Source organism: Bombyx mandarina, chromosome 11, assembly GCF_030267445.1.
Source record: "Bombyx mandarina strain Sakado chromosome 11, ASM3026744v2".
In the NCBI taxonomy this organism is placed as follows: domain Eukaryota; kingdom Metazoa; phylum Arthropoda; class Insecta; order Lepidoptera; family Bombycidae; genus Bombyx; species Bombyx mandarina.
This window is the reverse complement of record NC_143218.1, coordinates 18,891,039-18,919,038: the sequence shown is the minus strand read 5'-3', so window position 1 is coordinate 18,919,038 and position 28,000 is coordinate 18,891,039. Positions and strand designations below refer to the sequence as shown.

The following is a 28,000-nucleotide window of genomic DNA, read 5'->3' as shown; positions in this document are numbered from 1 at the left end:
CGGTAGATTTTTCACTATTGAATTCATTGGATATTTTAGGAGAAATGCGAGCGAAACAGATATTTATAAAAAATATGCTAATTTAAAGTTAGTTTAAGTTTGTCTTAATTAAGAATAGATTATATAATAATAGATTAAAAAAAGTAAACATAAGACACGGCTTAAAGATCTCGGTACCAAGTCATAAAAGGTTATATGGCATAAATCTATGATCTAATAGAAAAACATAAATTTATAATACAGTCTGCGTCTTTCTTTAGGGTTTTCAATCATTTCCAAGTATTAAAATAAGAACTTTTATTTCATCCTTGACTAATATGTTACTGTTTTTTTGTGTAAAACTTTTTTAAAACACAAAACCAATCGGGAATTAAGAATCTGTCTAGATTTAGCTTGCTGTATTTAACATAATATGTCCTAAATATTCATATTATATTTTAAGATGATTTTTAAAATTACGGTCAAAATTTTTGAGAAATGCTCATTTGCATGGAGTTCTTGTAGTACCTACTAACTCTATGGCCATTTGACAATGGATGGAATCATATGAGTCGTCTATTATCAAAGGTGGCAATCTGTGCATTTGGATAAAAAAATGTAATTGATATGTCAATACAGATTGATTTGAATATAATCGTCTCCTTCAAAGAATACTCATATAATATGATACACTTAAATTAATTGATGGAATTTTATTTTCAAAACTGGCAGTCAATGGGCAGTCATGGCATTATTAAATTTATTAATTTTTTGGCGGAAACACGAGGAGTGAAGTTGTGTGATTTGTTTTATTTGTCTATTTAGTGTTTCTTCAGACTTAAATGTGTATATAATTACGGTGGTTTATTAACTGGTTAATATCTGTGAAAGTGCACAAATGTGGGAAAATGAAACAAAGTCGCTGGGACGTAGCTTCTCGGAATCCTCCAAAAATTCCACTGAAAAAATCTCAGTAAATGACCACCATTTTACTAAGATTATATTTCGTCCCATATCATCTCATTTCATTTAATTTCATCCCAGTTGATAAATGTCTCATATTAATCATCTTAATTTCATTTTTTTTCACTCCATATTATCATTTTTCACAAAAATAAGAATGTAAATAAAAAGAAGACATGACTTAAGTCTTAGCTTACAGGTCATAAAATCCCATAAAAATGGGGTTGGCCGGTTAAAGCTTTTCTCAGATGTCGCCAGCGTAGCTTGTTCCCTTGTCACAGAGAGCCGCCATTTTGTGTCGTTCGTGATATTTCGGCATTTTGTGACTTTGATACGGTTCTTATTACTTTCTAAGTAGTGCTAAACAGTTTTACAACATGTATTCCAACTGGATAGTTAAAGATTTAAAGGAGGAGTTGAGAAAACGTGGTGCATCTTTACGAGGAAAAAAGTGGATTTTGTGGAAAGGTACAATGTTGATGTTTTATTTTAACTTAGAAAACTTCTCTCAAACTATTTCCGGTAGTTATTATAATAATAATATTAAATTGCGTACCTTAGGAACTTTATTCCTTGTAGCATGTGCAAAAAGATTTGCTCATATTACACACATTACCTACCAACTAATGTATTATTTTACTTTTTTCAGATTAGAGCTATATGACCAAAATTTTAATTATGAAACAAAATGAAAAAATTGCTCTAGCAAAGTATGCTAATATATATGATTTGCTAGTGGAGCCATGTGGCATTTTCATTAGCCAAGAGCGCCCATATCTTGCTGCATCTCCTGATGGTGTGTTGGGCGAAGAAACTATAATTGAAGTGAAATGTCCATACGCTTGCAGAAAACATGAAATAAATATAACAACGGTGCCTTACTCATGTAACGGGATATTGTCCCCAAAAAAAACCTGCCCATATTATTATCAAATCCAAGGACAGTTATACTGCTCAGGCAAAACATACTGCAACTTGGTCATTTACACCTACAAGGACATCAAAGTGATTTATGTTAAAAAAGACATCTAATTTATTTTAAATAAATTAGATATCTTTTATGAAAATATTTTCAAAGCATTGTATGAAAAATATCTGTATTATAACTATACACACTTGTCGAAATAAAAAATCAGGAATATTTTTAATTATTTTTATTGACAATTCCTTCTCTAAAATTAAATAACATTACACATATGAAATTAATCGTTCTATGTGAACCCTCTGACTAGCTAATTTTTTATCTTTAACTGAACACCTGGGATTTGTTATTTACCTTTTAAAAAAGATGGGATATTTATATTAATTCCTATAGGGACAAACAGATCCTGTACATTAAAACCTCTGTCTACCATAATACTATCTCCAGAATCACAAATCTGCAGCAGCTTACTTCGTTCTACTATCTATCGATCACTTGCAGAACCAGCGTAGCCGTTTGAAACATATGATAATAATCCCCCTGGTGAAGCTCCTACCAAAATTTTCATGGTATTTTTATGTTTATAAGAACTAAATGACGCTTTTTGAGCATCAGGTTGACTAGGCTTCTGTATGCCTATTTCAGTCCCATCTATAATCACCCTTGTGGAGGGATAATGTGTTCTAAAACAATTAGGCATATAATAATTTACTAAGCTGCGGCTAGGCCAAATGTCAATTAGGCTCTAGATATCACTGACAAAATTTATCCATGTTACAACAAAATTAGACACTTCAGTTTTACTTACACCGAAAATTTTACTTAATTCAAAATCTGTTGTGTTTCTTCTAAGCTGAATTAGTAACATTAAAAATTGATCTTCTATTGATATGCCGACCCCTCCACTCCAGCGATATCTTATATCATTTGACATTGGCAAAAGTGTGATTAAAACTAATGAAAACTTAGATGCTGTTTCCAACCCGGTGTCGTATTGCACTGTCTCATCGTCTGCAAGTAATAGGTCTATAGAGAACAATCTTAATATATTGAATGTTTGAGTTTCAATAGTAATATGATGCCTTGTAATTGTTTCATCTATACTAGAGTTATTATTTTCTATTAGAATTTCTTGAGAGACATTTGAATCAAAATGCACATTGCTGTGATCTTCAAGGGGTACTATATCTTCATAGTATTGGGAAGTGTTGGGCAGGCTAAAAAGCTGTTTTTTAAGGTTACGAGTTTGTAACCTTTGTTCTATACTTTTTGTTACTTCAGACACTGGTTTCATATTCCATGAAAATATAGATGGTACAGCACCTTTCATCAGATATTTATGTAATGTTTGACACCTACAACACAAAGAAAAACCTTTAAATATACTATCACAAGGAAACCTGACCATAGTTTCAAAATATTTGTTATTACAATGGATGCAGCGATTTAGATAGAACTTTCAATAGTAACAGCTGATAATGAACAACAGCTCATGAGGAATGTGTTTCCTTCAGTCTGATTTTGTGTTTGTTAAAAGGTTCCTTACAGCATAAATCTACTTGCAAAATATGTTAGCAACTAATAGTGTGCCTAACTAATTATTATTGGATTTTTTAAATAAGAGAACGAAGATGTGTGCTACACCTAGTCATGCATTATAAATATTTGACAGAAAGAAGCATACCTGTGTATTTACTAATGTTTTCATAGTTAGATTCCACAAAGTGTTTACGACATAACCTCGAACTTTTTGTGGGAGTACTTTTTTCGCGTCAAATGGCCTTTAACCACAGTCTTCCAATTTTCTTGTCCTTCGGGAATTGATGTACTCCAATTTCTGAGCATATTGGCACAAAACAACGCGTCATTGTGCCTAAAATATTTTTTGATCAAAAATTCTAATACAAATATTGAATGTTATGGGAACAATGCACTCCAGTGCCACTTTGACAGTTGCCAACCCCAAAAGTTTCCATACTGGAAAAAAGGAGCACTGAGTGGCAACAAAATTTTGATCTGTCATATTTTGGGTTGGATATTTTGGATCCTTGATATCTGTTTTATTAAAACGAATAAATTTGTAAAATGGCCAAAAAAACATACGACTTGTTATTCAAACTGCTTCTCATCGGTGACTCCGGAGTTGGAAAAACGTGCATATTGTTTAGGTTCTCAGATAACCACTTCACAACGACTTTTATTTCGACGATAGGTAGGAGCCACCTTGTTATTTTCTCATTTTCCTATCTTGCACTCGTGCCGGTAATAGCTGGGGATTTGGGCTCATAAAATATTAAAAACTGTACTTATTCAATAATACTTGAACAATTCTTTGAACGTAACGTAACTACTTTTACAATAATTTCGATTTTTAGGTATCGACTTCAAAATAAAGACAGTGGAATTAAGGGGTAAGAAAATAAAGCTCCAGATATGGGACACTGCTGGGCAGGAGCGCTTCCACACCATCACGACGTCGTATTACCGCGGCGCTATGGGCATTATGCTCGTATACGACATAACAAATGAAAAAACATTTGACGATATTGTTAAATGGTTACGAAATATAGACGAGGTTTGTAACAACAAATAATGTAATGACTCATTTCCTTCACATTTCGTTATTTAATCTCTATCAAAGAACCTAAATTGAATAGTCAAAGAATGTGAGATATAAAACAAGTTCTATAAAAACTGTGTGACACTAGTGAAAAAATTAATCCCCTAATTTGGGCTATAGCTCAAATGCTAAATTCACTAGTCAATATTATGTAACTGCAGTACTGAAAATAGTTACCGCACAAGTTTTAGACAGAATAATGATTGTAACCACAAAGCTGCATTATTGTCAAGTTACATTGGTAATAAGTTTGGTTTGAATATATAAATGAAATGAAAACAAATTTCAATTAGGTCAAAGTCCTTGATTAAAAAACAATTTAACTTGATAACTAGTGAACCAAGGTAAAACTAACATAACTTATTTATCGTTTTGCATCAGTTCTCACAAACAAAATTTTACTTATACTGTTAATTCTTAGCATTATTATCTCTTGTAAACTTTCAACAGTTATTCTTTGAGTTGTAGTAGTTCTTTGCAATAACCTTAGTGTTGGTCTAACTATTATCTGTGATACTTACAACTCTGAAATATTGAGAACTCACTATAACAAAAAATTTTGGTAGAGACACATTTAATAATAGCAATTTAAGTAACAGTAAAATATTGTTATTGAAATGTTACTTTATAAATGTGATTTGATATGAAACAAATTAAAAATTATCCATGCTCAGTCTCTGTGGCATTGAGAAAATATTAGTATTGCCTGTTAACAGTAAGGTCACAAAATATGAACATTAAAAAATAACAGTAATTTGTTAAGCTTTGTAAATTATTGCTATTATGGCATTATGTTTACTGAAGGTCTACAAGATTATATTGACAAAAAATATTTTCTTTAGCATGCAAATGAGGATGTGGAAAAGATGATACTTGGCAATAAATGTGATATGGAGGAGAAGCGTGTTGTCAGCAAGGAGCGCGGTGAAGCAGTAAGTACAGTTGACAATTAATTATTAACATGAATTTTAAAAGTTATAAAACAAAAACAAGAGTGAGTGTCAAACATTGCGAAAAGCAACAATTGTTACAGTAATTATTTTGAAAATCTTAATAAAATCGACACAAATCAGTTTTATCTATACTGTTATATCTTTTATATCTTTATCTAATATATAAATCTACAGTGATTTTTATGGAAGTTCCGTTATAAATACTGAAACATGCATCCGATTGACTTGAAACTTGGTATCCATGTAGAAAATACATGTACTTAATGGATAGGGATTTATATGAGTGTTGGATTCCCAGATAATAATGACAATAAATAATAATGTTAATTTTAAATGCCCAGCGAAGCGGGCGAGTATGGCTAGTTTATTTATACATACAGAAAAACAACAACAGAAATTAATAGTAGTATTAAAGTTTCTGTCCTCATTCAAATAAGGTTGGAGGAGAGTACTCAGGAGTAAAAAGCAGTTTGGCTTAAATAAATAATATATACTAAATTGATTCATAAGTGCTGTAGCTGAAATAATCACTTAGTATAGAATCTGCTAGCCAACCCAAACTTGAGGGATAACTGCAGCAAAACTATTAGTGGAAGTATTGTTACTGGTGGTAGGACCTCTTGTGAGTCCGCGCGGGTAGGTACCACCGCCCTGCGTATTTCTGCCGTGAAGCAATAATGCGTTTCGGTCTGAAGGGTAGCGCAGCCATTGTAACTATATGTACTTGAAACCTTAGAACCTATATCTCAAGGTGGGTGACGCATTTACGTTGTAGATGACTATGGGCTCCAGTAACCATTTAACACCAGGTGGGCTGTGAGCTCGTCCACCCATCTAAGCAATAAAAAAATTAAATTGTTACAGAATTTTTTTATCGTCCGGAATTAAAATAACAATTCTTAAATACCATAAACGCAATGAGGAAAACGAATAAAAAAATGTAGTGTTAAATAGTAATACAAGTACAGAGATAATAAATACAAATACTTTTAACGAAAGTAAAGATAAATATTTAATGACGTCGAGTGATTGCAATGAGTCTTTTAATTTATTTGAAGACATTCACCGATCGTTAATTTCAGTTGAAAACGTACCAATTAACGAACATTCATAATGGTATAATATGATTCACTGTTACAGATATAAAATTGAGGTTATGTTACGTTAACTGTAATTAACGAAATACGAATATTATTTATTAAGGCATTACTAAAATTGGACACGCCCAATATGAATTGTTTTGCAAGGGACATATGTACACAATTATTTTCGTTGCTCACATGGATGAAGAGCTTGCGGCTCACCCGAACTTAAATGTTCGCCGGAGCCTTTAGACATCAACAACTTAAAACCCATTTTGAGACATGAGTTGTAAGTCCCAATTTTACAGTGCAACGGCTGCCCCACCCTACAAACCGAAACGCATTACTGCTTCACGGCAGAAATAGGCAGGGTGGTGGTGGTACCTACCCATGCGGGTTCACAAGACGTCCTACTACCGCTATGTAAAATTATGCTAGTTTGAGATAAGTAAATAGCAGTTATGCGTTTTAGTTTAAAATGTAGGATAACCATCATTGTTTCAGAGTGAGACAAATTACTAGGATTCACGTTCCCTGAGCCTAAGGGATCCCTTTCAGGAATTGTGTTAGCACCCGTAGAATACATTCCATCCATACGCAAAACAAGACTATGGTGATCATTGTATAAAATTAATACACCAGCCCCGACAATTACCTAGTCGAAAAATACTAAACTAAAAGACAAACCAATCGGGCTGAACAAGACTAATACGTCATTAATATTGTAAATTAAATCATTTTGATTTGAAATCAACAGATAGCCCGCGAGCACGGCATCCGCTTCATGGAGACGTCGGCTAAAGCGAACATAAATATAGACAGAGCTTTCTCGGAACTAGCGGAGGCTATACTCGACAAGACGGCGGGGCGCGAGGCAGACGCCGACCACTCCCGCATCGCGGTCGAGCGCCGCCCCTCCCGCGCCCCGCCCTCGCGCGCCTGCTGCACATAGGCACGCACTCGTCAGCACTCGTCAGCATTCACCCGTTAGCAAGAACAATGGCATAAACACAAAACAAACAAAAATAAACCCTATTACAACATTGTTAACACGCACGCATACAGGGTGTACGAAAAACCCTGTCTGATCCTGTAAGGGCACAATCATCGGAAGTAATTTGAAATACTCCGTTATTCTGGGAACGCCAACTAGGGATTATCGTTGACATTGACAAGAAATATGTCACAAAATTTACATCGCATTTTTCAATTGTGTTCCCGAAAACGAGAAAGTCGTTAAAAAGTACATGCTGTATTTAGATGCGGTATTTGAAACCGCAGCTATTATCGTCACCGGCTAAAAAGTCCTAGTGTCAGTGCCTTTGCAGATCTAATCGCGCTCAACTGTTTGCAGTCATTGTTCAATTTAATTCAATTCATGTATACTTCATTCATGTATCACATTTTTTATTAAACTAATAATTTGTATTTGAAGTGGAACTTTATATACATACTGCACTCACGGTTTGTTACAGAGTTTCTGTTATACCCTGTATTTACGAATGTATGATGCAAACTGTCTATAATCATCACTTAAAACACAGACAGTTCAGACAGAACAGTTCATAGACGTCTCTTATAAGCTATATTATTAATGCTTCCAAATGATGTGTCACTTCATATTGAATTCTTATACAAATTCTGCACACATTATGTACAATTTGAAATTCTCATCCACCCACATGAATCATTTCCTTAATACGTTAATTAGTAACCGTCTCGTGATTACATTTGGCTAAGGATATAAATATTTTATAAGTACATATATTGCTTTGTGTGTTTAGACTATTAGACATTAGTGTTTCGATGTTTAATGCATATTACGTACTCAATTAAAAGGAAATCATTTTTATGTTTTGTAACATTGGATGTACATAGCGATTTAAAAAATAATCATAAATACCAAAATTAAAACGTAAATTTAGAGACATATTTAAACTGAATATTGTATGTTGTATGCTACGGCATTTACACTACGTTCTGAATGGATGCTGCCAGTCCAGCGCGCAATGTATCGATAATGTAATCAGATAATTCTCGTTTCTGTAGTTGTAAGTTGAATTAATGTGCATATTCATGAATAGCTTATAGGAGGAATTACAAAATATTCACTAACGTTGCCCGGTAAGCATTAGTGTGCATACAATAACCACTAGACTAAAACTGCTATTGAAGCTTTGTTCGTCCTTTTTTAACGCTCGCATTAGAGCGAGACGGAGGATGTGGCCGGTAGCGCGCCTGCGAGCCGGTGCTGCGAGGTCAGTGAACCCGGCGCGTGCATGTGTGTCAGTCTATCGTTGGCTTTCGTCCTGACAGTACCGCGGTGCGCACGACTTGCTCGTGGACTATATATCGACGCGTTTATATAATTAAAAATTTTTCAATTTCGTTTTCGACTTATCTGTACAAGCTTTTTAATGAATTAAAGAAATATTAATATTACTTTCTAGAAATGGTTCTATCTGAGTTAAATATTCATATTATTCTTGCTAAGTCTCAAACCGTATGCTACATATTTCGTCTGTGAAGTCGTGACGTTTTATTGTCAATGTATAGGATTTAAAGCTTACCGACGATGTTGGAACGTCATCGATCATGCACCATTACCTTCGTATGGTGTGTGATGTTCTAATTACGACGTTAGAAATTAGCACGTAGACTTAGATTACGGTGGAGTTAGAATGCTGTTTAGTCATTTCGTCATTGTGTAGTCATCATTGTGTTGTTATGCACATCCCTACTGCGGTGTCTGCTCGACCAATAGCGAGCTGCTGCACGTTGTCGACAGATGGCGTTAGTTGCGTTTTGAGGTTATGATGCTAGCCGCGTTTGAAACTGGCTTGTAATCGACGAAAGCTGTAAAGACATTTTAGCTTAAGAAATCTGTAGAAAAACAAATCTGATATCTCATCCAAGGAGGATGAAAATGAGGCCACGTATAAATTTGCGGATGGAAAAAAACTCAAAGAATTTTCGTGCAATAGTTACATAATATTTTAACATTTAAACAATAATTTCAGTTCGCATGCTAATTATTTTATCTAGTGCTTGTTGTTATTCATATTGAATTAATTCTTTATAAAATTTATAAAGGAAGAAATTTTTATCCTCAGTTATCATTTATGTCGATCTAAACACGTATTTCCTATACTGGGTGTTAGGAGACCGCTTCCGAAAACGAAGACAGACGGAAAAAGAATCGATCCTGATTAAAAAAAAAATATTTTTAAAACGTTTTAATAAAATTATTTCCGCTACATCATGTTAGTACAGCTAAATGAAATGATAGTTTCACAAACAAATACATTACTTTACTAAAAAAAAACCAGCAATGAAACACAAAGTCAAAAATAGCTGATGCTCGGATCAATGAACGCCCGGGCGCGGCGTTTCTTTTACACGCACGCCGGCGCGGCGCGGCGCTGATACGGCGCTCCTCAAAATTTACTTTGTTTACTATCGGCTGTCTTCGTTTTCGGAAGCGGTCTCCTAACACCCAATGTAAAAGCCGCGCCAATAAAGAAACGAATCGAAAATGGCGTTTATGTTTATGTAGGGTCAACAAATAAAAAGAAAGATAGAAAAAAAAGTTGTTTATTGTAAAAAAATAAATGAGAATGTACTTTACTTTATGCCCTGGCAGAGGGGGAGGTGTCTCATCTGGGATGCAACTTGCGTAGACACTTTTGCTCTCAGTCATCTAAGTCGCACAACTAGAAAGGTGAAAAACCCGAACTCAACAACAAAGTCAGAACTGATAATTTTTTTGCAAGCAGTACGCGCCGTGTGCGACTAAAGACAGCAATAGCTTAAAGTGAGAGCTCATGATCGCCGCTGCCATTTTAGATTATTTCCTTATTGGCGCGGCATACACCTATGTATTGTTCATTTACATTAACATTGTTCACGTATAACATATCTAGACGTTGCTGTCGGTCACGGTTCAATTGGTTCGGTTAACTTTTACATTTTTATATTAAAGTATGATTGAAAATTAGTGGTTCGCGTCAATAGTAAAAAAAAACTGTGTAATGTAGAATGTGATTTGGATTTTCTGTAGATATATATTAAGGCACAATTAACGCTTGTTTTTTATGTATGATTTTTTTATTGCCCTTCTAGGCAGTCGATCCTACGGCCCACATGATGGTGAGTGGTTAACGTCGCCCATGGACTTCAGCAATGCCAAGGGCCGAGCCAAGCCGCTATCTACCGTTAAGTGCTGCCCACAAGCCTCTTTTGAAGAAGGATATGTCATTTCGCTCGGGAAACACCGTGGAGGGGAGCTCATTCCAAAGCCGGATGGTACGTGGCAAAAAAGATCTCTGGAAACGCACTGTGAATGAACGTAGTGGCTCCAGGTAGTATGGAGGAACTCTACTCCGGTAGTGGGCGGTGCGATGAAACAGTTTTATCCAAATAAGCATTTACCTAAAAAAATAAACAGCAATTTCAAGTCACATTCTATATAAGTGTGTATGTAATTAAACCTGGGACTTTAGCTTACTGATGTAGGATTACAGAAAGGCAAATATATAATCGTGCGGTGAATGTGTCGTCGGTTTTACATGCTTTTTATAAACGAACCTCGGCATTGTATATTATGTTTATATTAAAATACTTATCGTAAAAATGGACTTTTCTTTTCAATCCTGTTTAAAAATACGATTCCAGGCACAAACAACGCTATTTTGAATAAATGTCGGGTAGTCGGGTCGCTAAGCTTAAGATTGGAGAATCTTTTGCGTTATAATTGTAAGATGAAAAATATATTTTCAGTTTAATTTGACGCAAGGTAAGATTCTTGGTCTACGTAGTATGTGAGTAGTGTGGTTATGGTCTCTCATAGATGCCAGAAATTCAAACCAACAAATAATTATTGATCATTACAACATATTCATAAGTTCTTATACGTGGTTCAGTATGGTTTAAAGGACTTGTCGGAAATGTATGATAAGAAGCTAACCGTGTTATTGACTATGACAGTTCCAATAAATTATCGTTTATCAGTTGTGTCACAGGTCACGGATAGCGGACAGTTGCGCCTCAGACGTAGCCTCAAGAACACTACAATGGTTCAATTCAATATGTCTTGGATAAGTTTTGCGTTGTTAACATTTTGGTTTCAATTAGCCGAATTTACTGATCGTAAGTATGTTTTTGGCTTTAATGTTCAGTGATTTTTCAAGTAGGTATATTATGTTAGTTCGTACAAGACTCGATTCAGAGCGTTGGTCATAGCTTTTTAATCACGGACCACGATTGACGACAGAATTTGCAATAACAATCGGCATCGGTTTGAAGAGTGGGGCAACCGTTATAACTATACTGAGACCTTAGAACTTATATCTCGAGGTGGGTGGCGCATTTACGTTGTAGATGTCTATGGGCTCCAGTAACCACTTAACACCAGGTGGGCTGTGAGCTCGTCCACACATCTAAACGATAAAGAAAAAAATCAAATATAATTGTGTTATGGTCGCAGACTCGTGATACCTACTAATTCGAATTGAGTTTTTATTGATTAAAATAATATCAAACCTAAATTTAGAGGAAAGCTTACCAAGTGAAATAAAGAAACAGTAAGACCAAAACAGAAAATTAAATTATCGTGGTCATCTGTGGCCACGAAAGTAAACATTTTTTATTTTTATAATTAATTTAATATAGGAAGCACAACATTGAGATGCACATTTCGCATTAAATGATTAGGTTAATAAAAAATAGCCTAAATTGGTAGTACCTACCTATTAATTTTTTACAGCGCCGTGCCTGATAGATCTGGAATGTGCGGAATGCATTCCCGATAACATGCCCTTAGTGACGTCACATCGAGCTACGAACGGTACCTTCAGGATTGCGTCAGGCGATGAAGTGGTGCTGGCATGTTACGGAGGCAAGTTCCTGATGTACCCGCTGCAGGAGACCTTAACCACTGTCTGTGAGATAGGACGTTTTAGAGTGCGCAAGGATGCGAAGTTGCGCCATTTGCTCGAGCTGGGTTGCCAGGAAAGTGTTTTCGAGGATGTCTTGCATTCGGTATGTGGTATTGAGTGTTAATTCAATTTTCACTGGTGGTAGGACCTCTTGTGAGTCCGCACGGGTAGGTACCACCACCCTGCCTATTTCTGCCGTGAAGCAGTAATGCGTTTCGGTTTGAAGGGTAGGGCAGCCGTTGTGACTATACTTGAGACCTTAGAACTTATGTCTCAAGATGGGTGGCCCATTTACGTTGTAGATGTCTATGGGCTCCAGTAACCACTTAACACCAGGTGGGCTGTGAGCTCGTCCACCCATATAAACAATAAAAAAAATTGGAGCGGATAATAATATTTTTCACTTAATTTATAGATGAAGTGATCTTATAGTGATATTATGTTATTATAGTGAACATTAGTTAATAACTAGTTCATTAAATTATACCAGCTGCCTGCGAGATTCGAACACGGGCAGTCACATCGCTTGATACAAATGAGCCGGACTTCTTATCCATAAATATTAAGTACTAGCTGTGCCTGCGACTTCATCCGCGTGGAATTTATCAAAACATTATTTTATATAATAATTTTAGAATTTTTCTAACAGACAAACAGGCAGACAGACATAAATTGTGAAAACGTTATTTTGGTATATGTACCGTATATACATTCCTATGAATGTAGTAAACAGCGGTTACTTTAATATTGCAAACATACACTTCAATTTTCTTTATTTTGAATAAAACTGAACAAATTTTTGAATGAAATTTTTCAAATTTATTTTAGCATTTAATAAAAGCCAAGTTTAATCTTTCACATAATGATCTAATGACTAATTATATTTTTAATCAAGACATTATGTAGAATAAGAATTTTGGTCTTAGTGTAAACTGAGGTTAGGTACATTCACAGCTTACTTCGATAAGGCTATGCGTCATGATAGTCGCCTCATCGTTGCCGCCGCTGATTGCTCCCCGAATCCTGATCACGCAGGAGCAAGTCACCGTCGTCGCCCTAGACACGTCCAATACGGATCCATCAGATCCAATAAATCTTGCATTAGATACCTTCAGCTCTAACACTGGGAGCAGGCTGAGGAACTCCGGTAACCGTACTCGTCGAGCTCGACAAAGAAGTCGACGTGCAACCTAACCCATGCATCAGCCCGCTGAGTTTCTCGCCGGAGCTTCTCAGTGGGTCGCGATTCCGATCCGGTAGTAGATTCTAGTCTCCTTCGGAGGCGCTCGGGCAGTTGTTAGCAAATCCCACCTCTCCTGGCTGAGCCTTTACTCGCCCACCTGTCCTGGTGAAGCTGGAAAGGCCTCCGGGCCACCAGTAATCTTTCAATCATAATTCACAGGTTGAGCATTGCGGAGCTCCATTTCAAGGTCGTGCGTACCAGACCCAGGAGCCAGGCTCGCGCAGCGTGCGCCATCTCGCCACCGTCTGCTTCGACGAGGACCGCGCCATAGCCCTTCGACTCCACATCACAAACGCACCCAGGAACCATCTCCGCATGGCTCCCCACACCGAACACACGGGTCCACTAAGCATTCTTGGCAACTTTAACCACATGTTCGACGCAAAAACTCGTCACGACGCAGAAAAACTTTACTCGGACGACGTCAGGATGAACAAACGACTTCATGAACTTTTGAAGCACGACAAATTCTCGTTTGCGGATCAAAGTCTGACCTCGGCCAAAATACTGAGCAGCCATTATTTCGACGATCAAAACATGAGAGTGACTGATTTCGTATCGAACAGGATCGCGGTATGGAGGAGCGTCGCCCGGGGCAACTTGCGCAGCCTCCACCAGGACGTAGCCAAGTTCCTGCAGTCCATGCGGTCGCAGGCCGAGGTGCACCTGTACAGCGGCACGCACGGGGTGCTGGCCTTGAGGACGGGGCACCAGCCCACCGAGATATTCCTCAAGGCCGGGCGCAGGTTCCCCGTGCCTAAGTACATCTGGACAGTGGTCCACGTCAAGGAGCACAAGACCGCGACGGCGATCGTCGTTCTGAACGACCCGTACGTCGCCGTTAGCGAAATTAGGAGCACAGTATTCTGCGAGAGCGCTTGCGGAAGCATTCCCTGGCTCCACGAGCTGAGGAGAAACCGCAACTACGAGAGTCCGGTCAACGGCTTGGTGTTCTGCTGCGACTTCCGAAGCTTCACCGACGTGGTGACGGAAATGCCGAAAGATTTACTGGAGGTGCTTCCCGGGATCGCAGGAATGTTAACTAATAAATTTCCAATGAACTAATGTAATGTAAATGAGACACCTTAGTGATGATAAGAGTTTATTAAAAAACGTATCATAGACAATTGTTTTGATTTAATCTACCCTTAATCCTTTTCAGCGATTGCCGTGAGATGTCTGTCGATTTCAGTTTCAGTCAACACCCTGGAAATATAAAATTTTTACATGGAAAGCAATTCAATATGCTGTTTTTTTTAAATTAAGAATATGTAGTTTAGAAATTAAAAATAGTTTTGAAATTGAACTCTAAAATTCATTAAGTCATTCAATTGAGTATTCATCTACTTAACAGAGTAATATTTAAACAAAAAATTGTTTAGGTACAGATAAATATTTGTAAGGTACACATAAATTTCATAAAAATAATAACATATAAAAATGCAAAAAAAAAATATAGAACTTACATAAATAAAGAATAATACGTTAAATCAATACAGAATATAAAATTAATAATTATGTTATTGATAGATTTTCGAAACTTAATAATCTTTATTTTAAATATGCAATACAAATTCAACCATCCCATGTTGCAATTTTCCACTTTGAGTTAAGATTAATAAGCTCATTTTTTGTCAGTTTATAATATGTATTTGGGAAATATAACTTCAAGTTAAAAAAAACTAACGTAAAGATATCACTGAACTAAAAAAGTATATCTGAGACATTAATGTAATAAATGCAATAGTGTTATTACAATGTTCAATGTTTATTGATACTCACCGAAACTTAGGATTATCTTTGCTGACAACACCAATCTCAATCTCGGAGGACTTGAAGTCGACAGACAACACTTGAGACAGACAAGAGATGGCAAGCTGAATCGCATCATCGGTGCTGAGGTCCGAGCGTTTTTTTAGTTTCTTTTCGAGATAAGCGTTTCCATCAACTGTCTTAGCACCAGCAGCTACAGCTTTATAGGAGCAGTAGTAGCCGGAGGGGTCTGTTTTGTACACACAGGGCCCGGCTTCATCATCGTACGCTATCAGCATCATACCTGAAAATTTTAAAATAAAAAATTATTATACGCATTAGATTATTTTTCTTTCATTTTCAACAGCACCAGTCTTACATCTAGTGTAGCAATAATTGATTACATACTAACCAAACTAGATATCCTAACTAGTTATGTTGCAAAGCAGAAACAAGTCCCTTAAGAGATAGGTTTGAAATTTTAATTACATTAGATTAATGGATTTTTTTGGGATGGCTAGATAGCAGTTGACTTGAAGGCCTTTCTTACTTCACTAGGATGAGTATTAAATTACTAAGGGTACTTCTTTCATCTTCAATTCTTGAAAATGCATGATGATTATCAGCACAGGCAGGATGGTTGATCAATCAATCTGTGTAGACTCAGAATATAAAGTGCTATCAGTATTTGTAGGATATTTTTTTTATTTACTGCGTAGATGGATGAATGAGCTTTGCACCTGGTGTAAAATGACTACTGGACATAGATATTGCATTCTATAACTGATGTTAAATACCAGACAATGTGACTGTTTTACAGAAAAAAGTAGTGCCTACCCCTGAAGGCTTACAATACACATAACACCAGTTCAATGAGGGTTAGGTAATTTCAAAAAGATACACTATACTCAGATCACACACCCAGTTGATCAGTATAATAGCTAGATTATAAACTAATATAATATAAGATAATAACAATATATCCTTTGGTATAGTTAATGATTTATCTGTTTTTGTGATGGTATTAGTAACAATTGTGTTGAAATAATAATTTTACTTACTGCAACCCAGAGGTCTCATCTCAGCATTTTGGGTGTAAACTTGAGAGATATCAGCTATTCGTCTGCATAAGATATGCACAGGTATCTCGGACCCATACTTGTACTGCCAGTTGGCAGCCTCGTAGCGAGCTCGTTGTACTTGAGACCGGCTATCAGCTATTATTCAAGATAATAAGATTGATTGGATTTTGGCACTTACAACACCCCTCAAAGATGTAACATAATAGAATGAGAATGTGTGACATTTTCAAGTAATGGCTATAATTAAAGAAATCCCATTATAATGTGGAAAAAAATTCTATTCATTTTTATAATCAAGGTGAAAATTATAAACTAAATTGACTTTGGACCATCACTTGAACACGGAGGAGAGGACTTGTGATACAGAAGACATTAGCTCTCAGTTCTTACCAATCATCCCAGTCATGACGCATCCAATTCTATCAGTAAGAGCAAATAGATGAGTAACAGAGGCAGGATCAAGTAGTCTGTCTGGGACCTTGCGTTGAGCTGCCACTACAGCTGCATCTGTACCGCGTAATGCCACAGATGTCAACCCACCCTGGTTTATAGCTTTCAATGCATATTCTGAAAGGGTAAATAAAAAAAAATACTGAAAAAAGCTGTTAGAACATATTGAACATACATACATAGTATATGATGATAATAGGCCAGGGCTTAACTAGTTTTATGTGGTTATTGGACCTCATAATTGCAACATAGTGATTATTATTCCCATTTTACTGAAGGTAACAGCATTGCTCCAACAAGAAAGCACAATTGCTAGATGGCAGAAATAGGAAGGACTTTGGTTCGATGTCGTATGTCGATAGGCACATATATGATAACATTATTCTGTTCTCCCTATTTCTGCCACGGATGGAGAAGTTATATTCAAAATTCTCTAACCTCTACTATTTTTTTATAAATTTGGTCCAAGAACCTATTGGCAGCATGACTATTCATTTTTCATTTAAGAATTATTGTTACGTTCTTGTAACATATAAACAAACGTATCCGTTATACAATAAAGGCATAAATACTAATTTTAACATTTAATAAAGAAATTCAGGCAAATTAACAAACTTCGTTTAGCATGATGGTAAAATTCATGATTTTTCACATAACTTACCAACTTGATACAGTCTTCCCTCAGGTGAAAAGATAGTAATATGTCTGTCGAATCCGGCACTGCTTTCTCGAGCCATTCTATTTATTCAATATCAAAAATAAGATTAAAATTTACAAAATTTTACAATGCAACTTTGACAGCCGACAAAAATTATGTTTGACAATTTAGCCAATTTTTCAAATCTAAAATATCATCAATCCTGTTCTCGCTAGTCATGAAAAAAAATACAAATAAATTTGAGCAAAGGAAACAAAATTTCACTTTTTGACCTCTATTTTACGAAAATTACTCTGTGAGTAGGAGGTAGGTATACTATCAAATCGTATTTGAAGTTTATTTTTACCTACTTAAGTACCTATGTAAGTATGCAATCCATATCCATTGCACTCGCAGTGAATTTCTGTCACTTTATTCAATTTATCAAACATGTACATTAAACAATTCTACAATAAAATACATTTTAGTGCTTCCAAAAGAGTCTATTTGGACTTCTTCATGAGAAAGCCAGAAGTTCTTTCTTCAGATTTAAGCACGCAGTAATAACAACTTTTCAACTGTTTAGCATCTACAAAATAGTACAAGTAAGGGAAAATTAAACAAAGTCACTGTCCGTGACTTCTTAGATTCTACCACAAATGCTCATTCAAATCTTTATAAACCATAATTTTACTTCGCCTTTATATTATTTCATAACATTTTATTTTTATTTCTTTCATTCCTATTGATTACAAATTCAAATAATCTACTTTGTTCGTTACACTATATTACTATATTTAACAAAATGTAATAATTTGGCATCGCAAGAAGCCGAATGCTACACTGAAAGAAGAAGATAAAGAATCTGTTTTGAAGGAAATTGTTAACAATTAACATTTATTTAAAAATTCTGTTCATTTTTTCTTTTTTTGGCTGTCTTTTCTTCATAAAGTATAATGCACCACCATTATTTTCTGGCCTTTAGCATTATCGTTTGCCTTATGATTCTCATGCCTGTGAAAATGTACAAAACAAACAAAATAAAGTATCTATGTTCAGTTGTTGACAGTTAATTGTGTGTGAAGGTTGTGTGATTTAAATTTAGTTTCCGTTTATTTTCACGAGATTTTCTTTTAAATTATTTTAAAAGAAAAGGATTGCGAAATCAATAAAATCTACTAAAGATATATAATTTTAATATCCTTCTGTAATTATACACAGTTTTTTTCCAAATACATAATGCAAGAAACCGTTGCAAATAATAACGAAAGAAAATCACTGTTTTCGTCGTTCTTAGAAGTTTTGGAAGCTAGGGAGAAACATGCTCAAGTAGATAGAGAGCTACAAGAGGAGAAATACCTCAGGAGGACACAGAGAATATACGATTTCCACGGTAATTAAACATATAAGTTGTGTTTGCCGATAGTTATCAAATCTGGTTTTGAATATTTCAGTACGACAGTTTAACGACATTTTTGCATAATTTAAATTTTTTTATTGAGTTGATCCGTTAACGGATTTCGGCGGCCTGTTATTAAAAGTTAATAAATACCTATTGGGTCTGATTTTTCAAAATTTTAATCAATTTGAATGTTGAATACATTTTATACAAAAAGAATTAAAGTGCAATGTTAAAGTCGAACAGAATTTGTTGTTTCTTTATGTATTTTTTTATGTATTTTTATTGAATTTGTTTATGTATTTTTTTTTTTTTTTTTTATTACTCTTTATTACTCTTTTTTATTTATTACTTAAAAGGGTGGACGCGCTCACTGCCCACCAGGTGTTAAGTGGTAACCATAGATATCTACAAAGCAAATGCTGCCACCCACCTTGAGACATGAATTCTAAGGTCTTGCTTTTAATCAACACACAACAATCAACACAAATCATGAATATACCATACATAGTCAAATGCTCATTTCTCAACATATCATATTCCATATACCATAAGCCTGTGTCACTCATCATCATGCGTTCCACCTGAATTTGGCATTAATTTAATTCACCACTTTCATCACTTTTCTCAATAAGAGAAATAAAGCTTTTCATAAAGTTTCATTAACTTTTTGCACAAATCACATTAACATTATTATTATATTTTTTATAGCTTAAATGGGTAGACAGGATCACGGCCCACCTGGTATTAAGTGGTAACCGGAGCCTATAGACATTTACAACATAAATGCCTCCACCTACCTCGACACATGAGTCTCAGTTTGAACATTACAATGGCTGCTCCACCTTTCAAACCGAAACGCATTACTGCTTCACAGCAGAAATAGGCGGGGTGGTGGTACCTAATGTGATTCTTATGTCTTTTTACTTATTATTGGGTTCCCAACGTCTGCTAATACTTGTTCAGATTAATTACTGACAGAAACCTGATTTTTAAATGTGGTCCTATAAATCCGTTACATAAGACCTTTCATATTTTCAAAGTCGATATCTAGAATAAACATTTGCCCCTATAGTGCTGTAGTTAGGGGGAGGGTCATGGGAGAGATGTGTTCTGCACTAAAGGCTTCGCTTTCTCCCCATTGCCTTTTCATGAGTTCTGAGTCATGCGGTTTGGACGTGGTTTGTTGAGCGACAGGAGATTTTAGTCAGTTCGACTCCGACATGCCCCGCCCTCTATCCTCAGTGGAGGGCGGAAGTCCGGCGATTTCCTCCTGAGCAAAAAAAGAAGTTGCAGATTTATTTTGTTCGTCAGAGCGTCAACGTCGTGAGGCGGTTGAGCTACGGCGTTGTCTGGACTACGTGTCTCAACATGCGCACGTGTTGGAGACGGTGCTGAGGGGCGCCAGTACGGGTGCAGGTGAAGTTCCACTGAGTGCCGCGCTCGTGAGGCAAGCGGCCGCCCTTCAGCGCTGCATGTCACAGTGCGTCGCCAACGCGTCCAGGATCCGCCAACTGCTGACGGCGACGCACCAACCGCAGATGGACTCCGTTTTAGCTAAAATGGTGAGTGCCTCATAAATGATATTTAACTTTTAAAAAAAAAATTGCAGTGATGTTTCAGTCAGTTATACAGCCAGACTAGCAAGTACTATAGAAATAGCAAAATTACACTCAATTTATTCGTGAATTTTTTATCTAATTTACTTTAACTGCTAAAAAACATCCTGCGTGATTAGTGCGAGTTTTTTAACGTTATCGATAGCGTAAAAGTTAACTTAAATTTGCATGCAGTTCGAACAGCGCCCCCAGCGGCAAACGTAGGCAAACGTTCCAACTCCATACAAATTTGAGTTAACTTTCACGCTATCGAGAACGTTAACAAACTCGCACTAAGCACACAGTTGACGAACAACGCGAACACCAGATCGTTTCTCTCTAGAACAGAACGCTACTACTACAATTGACGACGAAGCCGATAGCAGTATTAGAAGGATTAACCACGGATATTACAATAGACAATAGTATACCCGTGTTCTCTGTCAAACAATCTATAGACCATAAAATTAAATAGAAAAAAAAAATGCGTGTCACTGAACTGTCTATTCTAGAATCTAAAACATATTAATAGAGTGAACTACACGACGTGCTGAACGTATTTCGTCTGATGGCACAAAATTAAATCACGCAAGTTCATTGCTTCCAACTTCTATTGTTATCGTAACGTAATTTTATCTTACGTCGATCCGGTATATACACATTCACGTTTATTCCAAACAAAACTGTAATCGCTCTAAAGAGTTTGTGGCTAGTGCATACACCGAGGTAGTTAAGTTAGTACAAGTGGCCAAAAAATATGTTCGTTCCTACTTACAGGGTTCAAAAAACTCCGCGACGGAAAACTAACTATACTCATACATTAAGCTATGTGTTACCTTAATGTTTTTAATTCGAATCGAGAATCCTAACTGTAAAATTAATTTCAAATATATTGATGTTTTTTCCTGTACAAAGTTAGCATTATCTAACATTGTGTTTGGAACAAAACAATAACAACAAAATAACAAATGTAATCCCTAGTCACATTTTATATACCTATCGAATTTATTTTCGTAGAAATGTTTTTTTATATTTTACTAACGTAGACAGACTAAAGTGTCTATACATCCGTAATGCTGAGGGCATAATCGAGCGCAGCTCATTGGATAAAAGTTTTTGCTTAAAATCTTGTTTGCAAAAGAGCGGCGTCATGACCGCTAATTTTGCATTATTGTCCCAGATGAGGAATTACCATTATAAATACTGTTTGATTCACCAAGTTTAACTACAATTTTAAGTAACAGTTGTTTTTATTTGTTTATCTGTGAAAGTGATCCCTTACTACCGTAGACAATAGACAATAGGAGAGAATATCAATCAAAAGATGTGAGATTGAAGTTCTATAAAACAGACTTCTTAGCCTGCTAATCACACCGCAGTAACATTTACCTAATTTCGTAAACGTATAAATTTGACGAGTATTAATTTTATGCATTATTTTATTTTATTTTTATTTTATTTTATTTTATGTTATCTTAAATAATATAACTCCACCGGCCGTCATAAGTTTTAAGACGGACTTTTAAAATACGAGAAGAATTCGAGTATCAATATTGATTAATCAATTCAGCTTACTTCACCGTTATACACGTATAGCTGTATCCGCCCGCTTCGCTGGGCATTTAAAATTAACATTATTATTTCTCACCCCCACAAAGATTCTCATCAATAACGCTCCAGCAACTGGTGTAGAGAGTCCAACACTCATATTAGCCTATCCATGAAGTACATGTATTTTTTACATGGATACCAAGTTTCAAGTCAATCGGATGCATGGTTCAGTAGTTATAACGGAACATCCGTAGAAACCACTGTAAATTTATATATAGTATAGATTAGCACTTCTCATAAGCCACTCCGTTAGATCTATTTAAAAAAAAACCAGTCAAACATTACAATATCTGTAATTTATTATTTGCGTTCCATTTCACGACATATCGCCAAAGAATACATGTGTGTACAGCTGACGCAGGTTGTTGACTATGGATACCTATTTAAAATTTCTTTACATCGTCTGCAACCTAGATAACTTGTTAATGAATGAAGTATGTAACGGGAAACAAAAGTAATTATTTACCGCCCTCCTTGCTCGGCGGTGTCGCGTCCGCTGGTTCGTCTAGCCATCAAAGGTTCGTGATTGGAAACTGGAATCATATGTTTTAAGTTCGTTTGAAATCTTTGAATAGCGTAAGGACCGGCCTTTTTACAGTAAGCGACACTGCGATTTTATGTTTCATGAAAAGCCGCGTTTTAGTTCCAGTGTCCGGGCAGCATGGGTTCGGTGACCATTTGCCATTGACTCGGACCCATTATGCCTTAGGCAACCAATTTATTGTGGTACTTTAAAAATTTTGAAATTTTGTAAGTTGTAATTTTTGGCTCTTGCGACTAAAAAGGTTGCCGACCTCTGCCTTAGGTGTTATTGGTACTGACGCAAAAAAAATTTTTTCAACAAATTGTTTCTTCATCACGGAAGCTATGAAGACATGAATAAAGACTTTATAATAAAATTAGTATTAGTTCCAGGATTGAACAATAGATATATGTTAAGTCAGGGACGCTCTATGGAGTACCTAACCTTTTTTTTCTATTATACTAAAATGCGAGATAAACTCTCGTAAATAGTTTGTTTGATTTTCGTCGTTTCACTGGTGGTAGGACCTCTTGTGTGTCCGCACGGGTAGGTACCACCACCCCGCCTATTTCCGCCGTGAAGCAGTAATGCGTTTCGGTTCGAAGGATGGGGTAGCCGTTGTAACTATACTGAGACCTTAGAACTTCAGTAACCACTTAACACCAGGTGGGCTGTGAGCTCATCCATCCATCTAAGCAATAAAAAAATAAAAAATAAAAAAACGCACATTTTCCTGCTTTGATGATCCTCCAAATTCTCGTTCGAGATAGCACCTATCAAATTACCCGAAAACATCAATTGAATGTGAATTTTAATTTGTAAACTAATTTACGATAAATCGATCAATCAATGCACTCATTACTCACACAGTTTCGTTGAATTTGTTCGTTATCATCTCATGACGTTCTGATTACAACGACGCCGTTTTGCTTTCGATTTGATTGACAAACCACCGGGCATCAATTAGAGAAGAAAATAACCTAAAAATAGAGTTTAATGAATTTAAAACAATCGTTCAATTACTGTTTTTGTGAAATATAAATGATTGTCATTTTAAAGCGCTTAATAATTGAAAACTTTTGTTTTATAAATTTTAAAATAAAATTGAAGCCGATCTAAATATCTTAAGATTTATTTATTTTTTCCGATTTATGTATTTTCACACATTAGCGGATTTAATGCCTAAGGCATTATCTATGGGGTCAACCAAAAGTGGTGCAGAGAGAGGATTAAGTCATGTTGTCATAAAGCTAATAATTGTGTATTAGTGTATGTATAATGTATGGTCGTATCTCGGACGTAAATGATGTCACACGTAGTGAAGTCGTTCAGATGCATTTAAGATAGATTGCGCGGCCATTAAAAAAAAAGAGTAAATTTTCGGTTTCCAAATACACTGGATATACCGTACTTAAAGCCCATCGCTAATTGAGTAATAAATTTGAAAAAATAATTGCTATCAGCCCCTTCAAACCGAAGTGGGTGATTGCTACTTGGTAAAAATAGGTATAACTATCACTGTTACGTATTGGTAATGTTAGATAGAGCCTTGGCCATGTCCCTAGTATAGCTGATGTGTACTGCTATTACTATACTATAAAAAAAAACAAGAAATTATGTTAATATTCTGTTAAAAACCTAAAATACGAATGAGAACACCCTAATCACTCTTAACAGACTTGACACGTTTCAGAATCGAAATATTATTGATGATCATTGAACATGCAATATGTTATTTAACCTCCAATCGTTAAAAAAAAAGTCTTACAAGTCTTATTTAAAATAAAATTTTAAAATGTATAATTATATAGACTGTTTTCTTTTTTTTTTCCTACTTAAGCTGATAGCCTTGATTGGCTATGTCCGCGTAACCTAACAAGTAGGTGAGCTCACGGGGCTCAAACCTGACGACATTGCTAACACTAACTCTAGTAAGAGCAGTGCTCTGCAGAATCTACCACCGGATCGGAAACGCGACCCACTGAAAAGATCCGACAAGAAACTCAGTGGGTTGTGTCTGTGGGTTAATTTACTCGCCGAGCCCTTCGTCGGAAGCGACGGGTTCGACGAGAACGATGACCGGTGATTGAGGTACCTGAAAACACCGTTAGTCGATCGGCAGGTTCCGAAATGACGTGTTGACATTTTCATTGTATCACATGTGGAGAATTCACAAAAACTTGCAAAATTCAAACGTGTCCTTGTTTTGATTGTATTGTACTCGCGATTGTTAATTCTCACAGTGCACCGGTAATTCTAAGGTCGAGATGCAATTAAAGCCACACTGGCACACTGTTGAGTGACGGCTAGTTTAGAGCACGAATGCGGTCTGTGTGTATTCTTAATGCGAGTTTTTTAACTTCTCGATCGCGTAAAGGTTAACTCAAATTTGTATGTTAGAACAGCGCCCCTAGCGGCAAACGTAGAAAAGTTTTCTGTTCCAACTCTATACAAAGTGAACTTTTACGCGATCGAGAAGTTAAAAAACTCTCACTAAGTACACTGGACTATTGAAAACGCCATTGGCCGATAACATTGAAAATGCAATAGAGATTGGATGTCCAGGTTAATAGCTTTTCAAATTGAACTTTTCGAATAAATGTGAAAGTGCATAAATGTGAGAAAATAAAACAAAGCCGCTAAACGTAACTTCTCGGGATCCTCCAAAAAGTCCACTAAAAAAGTCTCAGTAAATGAGCACCATTTTACTGAGATTATATTTCATCCCATATAATCTCATCTCATTTCATTTCATTTCACTCCATAATATCATTTTTATTAAAATAAGACTTGACCTAAAAGTCTTAGTTACCATCCCTTTAAAAAAATAATACAAAAAATTACACACACAGAAATCCTTATTACGGTGTTTCTTGGGCACAATAGACCCGACCTTCTTTCTGCTCCTTCTCACGAACGAAAACAAAAAAAAAACCTTGAAATTATTTTGAAATTAAAACAAAACATACGTTTCAGTTTCAAAACCACGGCCTCGTGTTCGTTGAAACGCACACATTACTGTTGACCACAATCGTGTCATGTAACAATATAGCCGAATAATACTCGTGCGAGTATACATCGTTATCACCCACTGAGCTTCTCGCCGGATCTTCTCAGTGGGTCGCGATTCGGATCCGGTGGTAGATTCTGCAAAACACTGCTCTGGCTAGGGCTAGTGTTAGCATTCTCTCACAGGTACCTCAAGCACTAGTCATCGTTCTCGTCGAACTCGTCGCTTGCGACGAAGGGCTCGACGAGTAAATTAACCCACAGACACAGCCCACTGAGTTTCTCGACGGATCTTCTCAGTGGGTCGCGTTTCCGATCCGGTGGTAGATTCTGCGAAGGACGGCTCTTGCTAGGGTTCGTGTTAGTTAAGGTTACGCTGAAATAGCCTCTCAAGGCTATCGGCTTAGGTAGAAAAAAAAAGTTGAGCCCGTGAGTTCACCTACCAGTCCGCGTGAAGTTGGAATAGCCCCTTAAGCTACCAACGATTAGGTAGGGAACAAAAATCGTTATTGGAATACCTTTGACGGAGTTTCCGGTGCTATAACTCGCTCGGTGGAAGATCTTCCCTTTGTCGTTAATCCGCCCACAAACCAATAATGTCCCCGTCGCCATATTATTGTTCAACACTATAAAAGGAAAACTAAAATCGTCATTTTTTTAATATAATAAAAATAAATAAATTAAAAATAAATAAAATAAAATATATTTCCGAAGGTATTTCTTGAAATTTTTAAGAACTTAGTTACGAATACGTTGGGTAAAAAACCTACATAACACTTGTTTTTCATAAAGCTGTCTCAAAAGCTCAAATATCAATTAGTGGGGTAGCTACCAAATCGCAAATGGACGCTCTATGATTAATGACGTCACTGGCATTGTGATGCGGAAGTATCAGAGAGGTGGTAGCAGATCGCGAATCATTAAAATATTTATTTCTAAGTTATTTTCTAACAGTAATCGCGAAGCTAGATTAAGATTCAACTAATTTCAAAGGTTTTTGCTTATGCGGATAAATTATTATACAAGCATCCCTGTTAAGGTATGAATAAACCATCTAATTTGGGAAAGTGGCATTAATGAATACGAATAAATTCGTTTCGTTTCCAACAAGTGACATTTTTATGTATTTTATATTTTTCTAAGATTGATAAAACACTTCATATTTTATGTCTAACATTGGTATGAGCTCGACAGAAAAATCGATTAGTCTCGGAATCAATGAAACAGTGCTAATTTAGTTGATTCAACACGATCGCCAAACGAGCAATCAAGGTTACGACCTTCCGTATTCTCGCGTCGTGTTACATGTTCGGTTGTAATTAACGTTAAAACGTGATTACTAATTACAAGCGCCCTTACGGCGCACCGTACGCGATCCAAACCAATCGTACCCGCTCTCCGACCTTACGCAAACATTACTCTGTTAATATTTATTTTCCGAATAATATTAACAGACCACCACTAGTAGGCGGGTTATCACCACCCCGCCTACTTCTGTCGCGATGCAGTAATGCGTTTCGGTTTGAAGGGTGGGGTGACCTATAAAACTATGACTATAAAACCGAGATTTCACCGTCGTCTTCAAAGTTGGTGGCGACACGTTGATGATGTCTGTGGGCTCCGGTAACTTAACGCCCGGTGTGCCGTGAGCTCTTCTAAGCAACAAGAAAAAAATAAAAAATTAGCTGTTATATCATTTATTGTCTAAAATTGCGAACCATTCTAAACGTTCTCACAAGGACAGACTATACGCTGTACGCATCGGTGACATGTTTTTTTTTGGGTTAGCTGTTATAAAAACGGGCAATTTCACTTAGTGCCAAATTGGCGGAGTAATAAACGCACTAAGTAAAATGGATGTGGACAGTTTTCATTCCGTGTGTCCCGTAATTACCTTCTATGTGTCCGTGTGACCGTAATTCGATAGAACTGTTAAGGCCCCTCTTAGGTTAATATTAATAGAGCCCCCGTATGCCCCCCCCTAGGCGCAGATACCTCGTTGGAGGTTCGGCCCCCTGCCTGCCAAAAAAAAAAAAAATTAATAGAGCCGATCTGGTCTGGTGTACTGCGTACCGAAGTTTATTTTCAATCAATTAGTAACAATAACGCAAAAGCTACTGGACTAATTTTGATGAGACTTTTAAATTTAGCAGCTAATACATCGAAATAGCTGATAAGCTATAATGTAGGTTGATCAACGTAAGATGGGTGTCACGCGAATAATTTCCACAATTTTCATAT

The 28,000-nt window shown here is 36.3% G+C and overlaps 4 protein-coding genes and 1 long non-coding RNA gene across 5 annotated transcripts in view; 4 read left to right on the top strand and 1 right to left on the bottom strand.

The window, feature by feature from the left end:
- Window positions 1-606: 606 nt before the first annotated feature.
- Window positions 607-2,077, top strand: LOC149502096 (uncharacterized). Its single transcript, XR_016323818.1, has 2 exons — window positions 607-1,410; window positions 1,592-2,077. It is a non-coding gene; the product is annotated as an uncharacterized LOC149502096 (long non-coding RNA).
- A 1,723-nt stretch (window positions 2,078-3,800) lies between these two features.
- On the top strand, window positions 3,801-8,895 carry Rab10 (RAS oncogene family member Rab10). Its single transcript, XM_028174707.2, has 4 exons — window positions 3,801-4,076; window positions 4,240-4,439; window positions 5,327-5,416; window positions 7,277-8,895. The coding sequence occupies exons 1-4, from the start codon at window positions 3,950-3,952 to the stop codon at window positions 7,469-7,471; spliced, it is 612 nt and encodes a 203-aa protein (XP_028030508.1). The 5' UTR covers window positions 3,801-3,949; the 3' UTR covers window positions 7,472-8,895.
- Window positions 8,896-11,515: 2,620 nt separating this feature from the next.
- LOC114243320 (salivary protein Tsal1) lies at window positions 11,516-14,825 on the top strand. The gene is made up of 3 exons (XM_028174773.2): window positions 11,516-11,667; window positions 12,284-12,558; window positions 13,858-14,825. Exons 1-3 carry the CDS (start codon window positions 11,592-11,594, stop codon window positions 14,761-14,763), a joined length of 1,257 nt encoding a protein of 418 aa, XP_028030574.2. The 5' UTR covers window positions 11,516-11,591; the 3' UTR covers window positions 14,764-14,825.
- LOC114243321 (proteasome subunit alpha type-6) lies at window positions 14,788-17,831 on the bottom strand. The gene is made up of 5 exons (XM_028174775.2): window positions 17,644-17,831; window positions 16,923-17,099; window positions 16,512-16,667; window positions 15,481-15,754; window positions 14,788-14,904 (listed from the first exon to the last, which is right to left on the bottom strand). The coding sequence occupies exons 1-5, from the start codon at window positions 17,717-17,719 to the stop codon at window positions 14,847-14,849; spliced, it is 741 nt and encodes a 246-aa protein (XP_028030576.1). The 5' UTR covers window positions 17,720-17,831; the 3' UTR covers window positions 14,788-14,846.
- Window positions 17,832-18,671: 840 nt separating this feature from the next.
- The window catches only part of LOC114243315 (uncharacterized), a 56,014-nt gene continuing 46,685 nt past the window's right edge, over window positions 18,672-28,000 (top strand). The window contains exons 1-2 of the mRNA XM_028174763.2: window positions 18,672-19,012; window positions 20,333-20,583. Coding sequence (XP_028030564.2) covers window positions 18,859-19,012; window positions 20,333-20,583 — 405 coding nt within the window. The 5' untranslated portion in view covers window positions 18,672-18,858. The remainder of the gene's footprint in view (window positions 19,013-20,332; window positions 20,584-28,000) is intronic.

Excerpts from the sequence above, each read along its gene's own strand:
- LOC114243321 (XM_028174775.2), bottom strand. The coding sequence starts at position 17,719 with ATGGCTCGAGAAAGCAGTGCCGGATTCGACAGACATATTACTATCTTT. Across the intron at positions 15,755-16,511 it reads GATGAGACCTCTGGGTTGCA|GTATGATGCTGATAGCGTAC; the intron begins GTAAGTAAAATT and ends TAAAATTTTCAG. Across the intron at positions 14,905-15,480 it reads AAAGATAATCCTAAGTTTCG|GGTGTTGACTGAAACTGAAA; the intron begins GTGAGTATCAAT and ends TTATATTTCCAG.
- LOC114243320 (XM_028174773.2), top strand. The coding sequence starts at position 11,592 with ATGGTTCAATTCAATATGTCTTGGATAAGTTTTGCGTTGTTAACATTT. Across the intron at positions 11,668-12,283 it reads ATTAGCCGAATTTACTGATC|CGCCGTGCCTGATAGATCTG; the intron begins GTAAGTATGTTT and ends AATTTTTTACAG. Across the intron at positions 12,559-13,857 it reads TCGAGGATGTCTTGCATTCG|GTTGAGCATTGCGGAGCTCC; the intron begins GTATGTGGTATT and ends CATAATTCACAG.
- Rab10 (XM_028174707.2), top strand. The coding sequence starts at position 3,950 with ATGGCCAAAAAAACATACGACTTGTTATTCAAACTGCTTCTCATCGGT. Across the intron at positions 4,077-4,239 it reads GACTTTTATTTCGACGATAG|GTATCGACTTCAAAATAAAG; the intron begins GTAGGAGCCACC and ends TTCGATTTTTAG. Across the intron at positions 4,440-5,326 it reads GGTTACGAAATATAGACGAG|CATGCAAATGAGGATGTGGA; the intron begins GTTTGTAACAAC and ends TATTTTCTTTAG.